General features: G+C 46.4%; 1 protein-coding gene and 1 long non-coding RNA gene across 2 annotated transcripts; one reads left to right on the forward strand and one right to left on the reverse strand.

Annotated features, from left to right (window-relative positions):
• Positions 1 to 529: 529 nt before the first annotated feature.
• On the reverse strand, positions 530 to 6,835 carry LOC134419796 (uncharacterized). Its single transcript, XR_010028167.1, has 4 exons — positions 6,668 to 6,835; positions 6,453 to 6,573; positions 4,890 to 4,964; positions 530 to 1,468 (listed from the first exon to the last, which is right to left on the reverse strand). It is a non-coding gene; the product is annotated as an uncharacterized LOC134419796 (long non-coding RNA).
• Positions 6,836 to 6,973: 138 nt separating this feature from the next.
• Positions 6,974 to 9,379, forward strand: LOC134419893 (basic salivary proline-rich protein 3-like). Its single transcript, XM_063159492.1, has 3 exons — positions 6,974 to 7,167; positions 7,327 to 8,065; positions 8,912 to 9,379. Exons 1-3 carry the CDS (start codon positions 6,974 to 6,976, stop codon positions 9,377 to 9,379), a joined length of 1,401 nt encoding a protein of 466 aa, XP_063015562.1.
• The last annotated feature ends 576 nt before the right edge of the window (positions 9,380 to 9,955 follow it).

The raw sequence follows: 9,955 nt of genomic DNA on the forward strand, positions 1-9,955 counted from the left end.
GATGCACCCTCCCTTTGTACAAAGCCCAGTGCTAAAGGACTGACAAGTGAGATGTGAGATAAAAATGGTTCTGTAAAATGAGGCAAAGAATGCAATAAGAAAAATGAGCTTCCTTTTAATGTCTGAAATAGCTAGGAATAAAAATGCTGGAAAAGGGCACTTTTATGTTTGAATTGGTATCACCTCTCATGGATAAAACCCCATAGTGAGCCATCAGAGCAGAAGTGTGAAAACTGGCTCCTTTGACATCCACAGTGGACTTAATTTTCTTTTCCTCCTCTCTTTCAGGGCAGGAAAAATCACCAAACTCCTCCCACATTTGCCAAAATCTTTGGTATTTCAGCAGCCAAAGCCAAGAGGCCCCAGCACAGGGCTCTGCCCTGGAGGGCTCAGGTCCTGCCCTGCTGTGGGTGAGTCAGAGGAACACAGGGCTCCTCTTGTCCTCTCTGCTGCATTCACTGCCTGGGGATGCCATTCCTGACAGCCCAGCCCTGGGACTGCTCACAGGGACCAGGGTCTGACTCCATGGTTCACAGGGCTGATTTATTATTTTATTATAGATATTACATTAAAACTACACTAAAAGAATAGAAGAAATGAGATCATCAGAAGGCTGGGTAAGAATAGAAAGAGAAAGAATGATAACAAAGGCTTGTGTCTCAGACAGAGAGTCCAAGCCAGCTGACTGTGTTTGGCCATTAATTAGAAATAACTCTATAAGACCAATCACAGATGCACCTGTTGATAACCAGCAGATAACCACTGTTCACATTTTGTTTGATGCCTCAGCTTCAGAGGAGGAAAAGTCCTAAGGAGAGGATTTTTCATAAAAGATGTCTGTGACATAGCCCCACACCTGTCTGCAGGCAGAGACACAGAGACAGCCCTGCCCAGAGCCACCATTGTCAGCAACCAGGGGATGGCACTGGCTCTTACCCCTTCTCTGTGTCAGAAGGGTTTATTGCTCACACAAACATCAGCCTCAGAGGCCAGCAGACTTTACAGGGTAAGTTGTTTGCTACAGTTCCAGAGTAGTCACAATTCATTGTTCCAAGGCAATGTATAACTTTCTAACCCGCAGACAGCTGCCACAGGGTTTATTTTGCTTTTCTAAGCTATCACCTTTATTTAACTCACCTTTATTTAACCGTGCACACTTTTGCTCAATAGGCTTCTGTCTCACTTGCACACAGATGCTTCTGTTATAATTCTGAACTCTTACTTTACTCTATACAACCCCACCCTCACGTTATAAACCCTTCACCACCTCACCTTCACAGTTCCTCACTTACTCAAGGCGTGCTCTTACTTACAACCATAGAAACATAATTATTTTATGTATTATTTTTCTGTTCATGCCTGTGTATTGTATTTTTACATCAATCCAAGCTTCTTCCCAGGCTGCAGATCAAATCTTTTGGTGTCTCTGGAAGTTTCTGGTTTTCCAATTCCCACATCTCCCCTCTCTCTGTATTAAAAAAAATAATTTATTAATAGATTTTTAAAGTATTGGTTGTATATATTAATGTAAATAAGGTATTATTATTATTAGTAGTATTATAATAATTCAAATGTATTTAAAATTTTGTTATATTTGTTAATTATGGTGTTAAATTTTATTTATTAAATTTTTAGTTAGGTTTTATTATTTATTCTTACTTTTTATATTTTTCAAAGTTGTATATTTTTATAAATAGATTTTGAGTTATTAGATAAATTTATAGAATATATTTCATTAGATTTTTTATATTTATGTTTGTGTGTTAATAAAAGAAAATTTATTGTTGCTTTGTTTTGTAAAACTGTGTTTAATACTTTTGATATCTGTTAAAAGGTTATTTCATGTAAAGGATGTAGAGTCAGATTGCTTATTTAGATAATATTTTAACTTATTTAATAGTTTTAGTGTTGTTGAAGTAATAGGTGGCATAAAAAGTGATGTGTTTTTTTAAGTTTCAAGGTTTAAAATTATTTTTATATTTAGATTAGTAATGATGGATAAATGATTTTTTCATGTTATATATCGGTAATTATTTTTATATTAAGAGTTAATAATGTACTTGGTTTTCATCATATGGATTATTTATAATTGGTATATTGATTAGGTAAGTAAAAAATGGATTTTTTGAGTAGTGATAGATAAATACAAAGTATTAAACTTGAAACTTTAGTTGAAGCTATTTAAATGTTTGGTTTAGGTTGGTTAATTAGTAAAGTTCTATAATTAAAAGTAAATAAACTAAATAGAGGCATAACACTTGATGGAATTTTATATCTTTAAGTTATTATTTACTAAGAATTATATACTATTGATTTATATTTATAAAGAAACTTAAAAGTTTATAGTTTTTGGTGGGTGCAATACAAGATGCTAGGTGTGAGTTGGAATTTTTGTGTAATTTACATTGTTTTTTTAGTGCTGGAGTGGTCAGTATGGTTTTTGTGTGATGTGGTTTTATGTTTTTTATTGAAATTTACCTGGGTTTTTGTACTTGTTGAGATGTGAGTAAACTTTATGTTTTCATATGAGAAATAAACTATTGATACATTTTGGTTTATAAAATTGCATAGAGATGAGTAAGATACTTATTTAAGACTTATTTATTATATTTTTTTGTTAAAAGTATGAAGAAATATTAGATTAAAATAACGTATGCAGTAAAGGAAAAATTTAATTAATTAGGAATGATTTAGATTATATATATAATTAGTAACATGTGAAATGATATATTTATTAAGTAATAAAATACTGTATATTATTTTAGAGTTTGTAACAGTTGATAAATTTTAAATTAGCAGAAGTTTACATAATTGTTAAAATTAGCTTTAGTTGTTATATTGATAAAGTAAAATTGTTAAGTTAATTATTTGAATTTTATTTTTGATGTAGCAAATATTTGGGATTGTTGTTAATTATTTTATTTCAGTACAGCCAGGGTTTGATTATAGTGTAAATTGTAATTGGTGGATGTTACTAAATACATTTTTATATAAGGTTTTTAAAAATAGTAGTTATCAGTAAAAATTTTAGGATTAAAGATTAATTAAATTATTTCATAATTTGGTTTTTAAAAGTATTTTTAGAATAGAGATGTTTTGAATACAGTAAATTTGTTTTTTAAAGTGGTTATAGACAGGATTGTGAATTTGGATTTGGATATTGAGAGTGTGAGGGTGGAGGAAATGTAGTTGTAGAAGAGGTTGAATACTTAGTATGAAACTTAGAAAAATAAATTAATGTTGTAGTTGGATTTTTCATAGAAGTGTTTTGGTAATAACAACTGAGGAAAGTTATAAGATTAATAGTTTGGAGGAGGTTTTTAATAAAGTTTAATTTTTTTTAAACTTTGAAAAATATTTAAAATTATGAGAATATTAGGTTTAATGATAGAGTTAGTGTAGAGATTAGTTAAGGAGTTAACTTGGTTTCAGAGATGTATAAGTAGGTAGAGAATAAAAAAGTGGGATTTTGAAATTATGTGGTTTTGGTAATTCTATAAAGAGATGGTAAAGTATGTGAATGTCAGTTGTAAATATTCTAATAATATTTTATAAATAATGTTTATTATAAAATTAATAATTTTCTATAATTAGTCTATTAGTAGTAAGTGTTTGGAAAATTTAAGATAACTTTCAAAAAATATTTATATATTAGGGAAATAAAGTAAAAATTTTAAAATAGCATCATTAATAGTAATTGCTATTTTTTGGTGTTATTTATAAAAGATAAAAACTAGAGATTGTAATGAAGAATGGAATTTTTTATGAAATGGATGATGTAATAAACTGTATTTTTTTTAACTTATGAATTGCTGTTTGTTATTGTTTTACTTTAATTGTTTTAATTTGAGTTGTTTTACTTTTTAAAGAAAAATACCTATATACTGTATAATTTAGATAAATGATTTTTAATAAAATTTAGGATAAGTTTCATTAAATAAGATTTAGAATTAATTAATTCTGATAGTAAGGAATAATAAACCTAATTTTAATAGACCATTACAGTGATAAAATGAAATTTAAGACTATTTAGACTTAAATGTAGTGAAATTTAATATTGTTTGATTTTATTAATTCTTGAGTTATTGAAGGTTGTTTATAAATATTGAAGTTTTTAAAATGTTTTGGAGAAACTTTAGGTTGTTGGGTTACTATTACTACCTATATCTTTACATGGTGGTTTTATTTATTGGGAGCTATGTTTCTTGGTAAAAGATTTTTGTTTATGTTCTATTTAGAATAGTACTCATTTGTATAGTGGGGGTTTTTTGTATTTAGGATATTGATTAGATTATTCTATATTTTTTGTGGGCTTTGAGTAATATTTACTTATCAGGTTTTTGATATTTGAATATTTTTTATGGTTTCTGTTACTTTTTAAAGAGTTTCTGATTTAGAATTTGAAGAGTATTTGGTGTTTGGAGGAAATAAATTTGGAGTTATTTTTTTATATGGTTGAGTTGTATTTTTTATGTTAATAAGGTCTACTTTTGCTACATTAGTTTGATTTTTTTTATGGGGAGGGTCTCTTGTGTAAGCCTGAGACTGGTATTAGGACTTTTTGTCTAATGTTTTATGGTCTGTTAAGGAAGAGATGTTATTTTAAGATTTATAAAATATACTGAGAATTAGTCAAAATCAAGGAAGAAACATTATGGTAATTGAAGGGTGTTGTGTATAAAGAGTTCTAAATATTTTTTAATAACTTGAAATAAGGTGAGCTTAATCTACTTTTTCTGCCCCCATAAATGGCATGACCTGTGCCCACTATTTACAATTCACCCAACCAAAATCAAGAGCAAATGTTGGCTGGGCTCTAAGAACTTGAAATAACTTAGAAGCAAAATAAATCACAGTTTTCTTTTTTTCCTTGCAGATGCTGGACTTACCTCTGTGGATGTGTGCTGAGCTCTCACTGCAGGAACCTGTCAGGCCTTGGTGGCTGTGAGTTCATGTTCTTCTCACTGGGGAATTGGAAATAATTAATTGCAGAATTAATTAAATTAATGACCCCTTTCCCCTTTTGTGCCCCGCTGTGTGGGACAGGGGCAGAGAGAGCGAGCAGAGGAGCGGCTGGGGCTGGAGAGGGGCAGGAGAAAGGCAGAGGGACCTCCCTGGTGTCACCAGGGCGCTGTGGGGCACAGAAGGGACACCATGAGGGCAAGGGCAGGTGAGGAGGGGACAGCCTGGGGCAAAACCCAGGTTCACCTGCAGGGAAATGAGTCAGGGATGTTTTGGAGGGAAGAGCTGAGGGGATGAGTCCGCCCAGCTCGGCCCAAGTGGGAGCAGAGGTGAAGGCCAATCCAAGCCAGCCCTGCTCAACCTCTGAGTCCCAGAACAAATCCCACAAACTGAGGGACTAAAAATACAGAAAAACAGAACCAGGAGCAAACCAGAAGGCTCCTGGGAATCCCATTACAGTGTTGCCACAGCCTTTTTAACAGGTTTTTTATTACAACACTGCATTTCCCTGTTGGGATCGTTCACTCTGTGGGCTGAGGGGGGGGGTTGGGTCTGAACTCCCTCACCGCAGCCCTGACACCCTCAGGAGCGGGGAGGGAAAGCAGAGTCAGGGCTCCAGGCAGGGCAGGGTGTTCTACCCCAGAGCAGACCCGGCAGCTGCCCACCAGCCTGGCCAGGAGGGATCTGCTCTGGCTCCTGCAGGGAAGGAATGTTTTTAGCCGATTCAGCCGGCATTCCAGCGGCCCCATCTCCCAGTACTTTCCCCATCCCTGCTCCTGCCCGTTCTGAAGAGAATTTGTCCCACCAGCAGCAGGGGAAGGACACCAGCTGCCACCCTGGGACTGGGATTGTCCCCCTGGGGAATGCTGGCTGCTGGGATTTAGAGCATTCCATGTATTTGGTTGCTGAAATCTCCCAGCCCAGGGGTTTTAGCTGACAGGGTAGCACAAAGATTGCTCTCTATGTGGTGCCTGGATTTGGGGTTTGGTATCAGCTTTGCTAGTTCAGGTGAGTTACACCCATAGCCCCACATTCCCTGATAAATTCCTGCTGGAATAACCTGACAGTGCCTCATGGAGAGTGGAAATTCCCACACAGAGCTACCGCTTTTACACCAGCTGTGTCAGGAGCCAGCAGAGGTTCCAGGGAAGCTGAGTGGGATCTGGACAAGGACAGATCTATATTCCATAGAACTTGCTGTTTAAAACCCTCATCCCCCAGCTCCACTGATGTCCCTGGGGTCACTTGGCAGAGTTCCCTGGAACCCAGCTGATTTCACACCCCCACCCCTGGAGCTTGGGCTCCCGTTGATATTTCAAAGCAGGACAAGGCAGTGGCTGGGTGCACTCCCAGCCTGTGCTGAGGCAGCACACCTCTCCCTGAAGAAGCCCAGCTCCTTTCAGAGTCTCAGCAGTAACCTTCTGCATGTTTTTTCCCCTCAGGAAAGGGATGCACATCCCTGCCTTCAGCGCACTTCCAGTGGGACTCACCCGCAAAAGTTTTCTGTCACTTCTGTACTTCTAGCTGGCTCCCTGGAAAGTTCCAAACTTCATCCTGCTTGAACCTCTGATTTTGAGGCATCTCCAAGGTATATTGCTTGGGATTCAATATCTGTGAGGGAAGATGACTTTGGCTTTAGTACTGCTGAGGGATGATGGCCTCAAGCTGGAAAGGAGAGAGGAGATTTGGGGTGGCCGAGACATACCTGGGAGCTGTGTGGGAGTTCTGGGAGGTCAGAAACTGGAGCTGCTGTCTGACCCCCTCTGCAAACGGCCCGTGCCTCCATTCCAGGCAATGCCAGCTGCTCCTTGGGGTCCCTTCTGGGCTGTCGATGGTGTCTCTCCGGGCTGAGGTGTCTCCGTGTGCCTGTTCAGAGCAGCCCCAGGCTGAGGGGCCACAGGCAGCGCTTTAGCCGCGTCTGTGCCAGCGCTGTCCTGGTACCCCGGTGCCCACACCGGGACGTGTGCTCGGCACGCTGCAGGCACAGCTCCTCCTGCAGATCCCAAGGGACATGAGGGCTGCCAGCCCTTCAGGGGCTTCCAGCCTCCTCCAGGCCCACACCGGGCACAGCCGCAGCGGGAGCAGCGGCCCCAGCGCTATAGCCCCGCTCGTTCGGCGGGGATCCCCCGGGGATGCAGACACGGAGCGGGGGGATGTGGGCGCTGTGGCTCTCACAGGGGAGCGCAGTGGCCGCGGTGCTGCCGGGCTGGGCTCGGTGCCCCCGCAGGGCTGAGGGGCGGCGCTGTGTCCGCCAGGGGGCGCCCCGCGGGATGGGCGGCGGCGCTGAGGGAGCGGCGGGGCCCAGGGGGTCCTGGGCTGCCACAGGCGGTTCACCTGCCCTACCCGTTTCCAGCCGTGATCCAGGGGCTACTCCAGGGAAGCGCCGTCTTCCCGGGGGTCCGGCATCATCATAGCCCCGGTTCCCCACGGCCCGGAGCCCCAGCGGGACCCTAGCCCTGCACTGGCCGGAGCAGAAACGGCAGCGCTGGGCTCAGTCCCAGCGCCCGTCCCGGAGCGGCTCTTCCCGCCTGTAGCGACTCCAGTCCCGCCTAGATCATCCAGCCCCGGCGGGACCCCAGCCCCGCACTGGCCGCAGCCAGAGCAGCAGCGCCGAGCTCGATCCCAGCGCTGTCTCGGAGTGGCTCTTCCCTCCTGTAGAGGTGCCGGTCCGATCCCAGTCCCAATTTCGCCTCGACCATCCAGCCCTAGCACTCACAGCCTGCCCGCCTCCCACAGCAGACACCGGCAGGACCAGGACTCGAATCTCCGGGTCCAGATCCCGATCTTACCTGAGCGCCTTGGGCTCCACACAGTACCAGACCCTGATCCGGATCTCCTCGCAGCGCTCCGACCGTCGCTCCCGCAGCATCTCAAGCTGAGCATCCCCGAAGAAAGCGAGACAGACGCGGATCCGCCGGCTTTTATGGGCGGGAGGAGGGGCGGGGAGGAGGCGGGGCCCTGGGGGCGGGGCCGGCTCAGGTGTGAGGGGCGGGGTCACCACAGGTGTGAGCGATCCCAGTGCGGCTGCGCGGGGCGGGGCCTTGGGGAATTTAAGGCGCGGGGAGGAGGCGGCCGAGGCATTTGCTCCTCGGCGTTCGGTGGGGTAGGTTGCTATCGGCCGGGGCTCTATGTCTCTGTTCCTCTATATTTTCTTCTGCATTTCTTTTCTTTTGTATTTCTTTTTCTCAATAGCTCTCCTTTCTCCCCTCCCTTCCTCCACCCCCTATCCCTCCCCTCCCTCCTCCCCCCTACGGCCGCCCCCTGCCCCCTCCGTCCCATCCCACCTCCCTATTCCCCTACTCGCCCCTACCCTACCCTACTCCTCGATCCTTCCCTTCTCCCTTCCTTCCCCCATACCCCGTGCCCTGCCGCCCTGCACACCCCGACCTCTCCCCACCTCTCCTCACGTATCCCGCCGCTCCCCTATTCTCGTTCTCCATTCCCTGCTCTCTTTCTTTCCTCGCAGCCGCGGGGCTCGGGGTGCCGGGCAATAATAAAGCCCTGAGGGCCGGAGCCCGGCGCCCCCGCCCTCGCTGGGGTCCCCACACGGGGCGGAGCCGCTCTGCGGGTCCCCCCATTGCAGTTCAATGCACCGCCCCACACCGCCGGGGTTCCGGCTGTCCCTACATCACACTGGGGGGCGGGGGGTGCGGGTTACAGGGCCCCCTCGTTAGGAGGGGGTGGTGGGGGGGTTAGGAAGGGGCCCCCTCGTTAGGAGGGGGTCCTGGGGAGGGGAGGGGGGTAGGTAGGTAGGGCCCCCTCCGGGGGAGGGGTTCCCGGGGGGGCATTCCCCCCTCCTGGCCCCGCCCCCTCCTCCAGACGGGGTCCCGGCCCGGCCCACTCCCGGGCACCCCCTCCTCCGGATGGGGGGGGGGGGGGGCCGGACGGGGAGGGCCGTTCGTGTGTGTGTGTGGCTTTCTTACACGTGTACGTGTGCTTCACGGCGCAGAGTGACGTGCGCCCCTCTGCTTCCCCCCCCACCCCTCCCCCCCGGGCCCCGTCCGGAGGAGGGGGTCCCCGGGAGAGGGCAGGGCCGGGACCCCGTCCGGAGGAGGGGGCCCGGGGGAGAGGGGCGGGGCGAGGGGGGGGCATTCCCCCCGGCCCCGCCCCCTCCCCCGGACCCCTTCCTCCGGAGGGGGCCCTTCCTAACCCCCCCATCACCCCCCAAGGACCCCCTCCTAATGAGGGGGCCCCCACCCTGGGACCCCCTCCAAACAAGGGCGTCCCCAAACCCGATCCCCCATCCAGGAACCCCCTCCAAACGAGGGGCCCCCGTGGGATGGGGGAAGCGGAGCCCCGGCAGCGCCCCCTGCGTTCACAACCATGGAAGTGCATGGGGACACCAGCGGGACCGGGGGCGCCGGACTCCGGCCCTCTGGGCTTTATTATTGTCCGGCACCCCCAGCCCCGCGGCTGAGGGGAAAGAAGGAACGGAGAAAACGGGAAGAGAGGGGGGGTAGCAGGGAGGAAAGCGAAAGGGAAGGGAAAGGCTGGAAAGGGACAGTGGACAGAGAAGGGAGAGGGGGAACAGAAAGGAGTACCGGGATAGGAACAGGACAGGAAAGAGGAGAGCAGGGGATCAGGTTTAGGGGGAGAGGAGGGGAGGGTCTGTGGGACAAAGAAGAAGAATACGGGGAGAAGGAAGAGTAGAGGAGGGGACAGGAGGGGAGGCCGAAAGGGGGGGAGAGAGAGAAGGGGAATACAGAGAGGAAAAGGAACGGCAGAGGGGTAGACAGTAGGTGAGGCCGAAAGAGGAGGAAAAGGAGTCAGCTTTGAGGAGGAGAGAAAAGGGGGGAGAGAGAAAAGCAGAGAAAGAAGGGGAATACAAGCAGGAGAAAGGAAAGGTAGAGGGGGGAACAGAAGGGGAGAAAACGCTGCGGAGCAGGGACAGAAGCCACCCGTCCGCAGCGAGCTCAGAGTGAACAAATGGCGGCCAAAGCAATTACCGGATGTCAAATAACCTCGGCCCCGCCCCGCGCAGCCGCGCTGGGGT

The sequence above is a fragment of the Melospiza melodia genome, chromosome 6 (assembly GCF_035770615.1).
Source record: "Melospiza melodia melodia isolate bMelMel2 chromosome 6, bMelMel2.pri, whole genome shotgun sequence".
Taxonomy (NCBI): Eukaryota; Metazoa; Chordata; class Aves; order Passeriformes; family Passerellidae; genus Melospiza; species Melospiza melodia.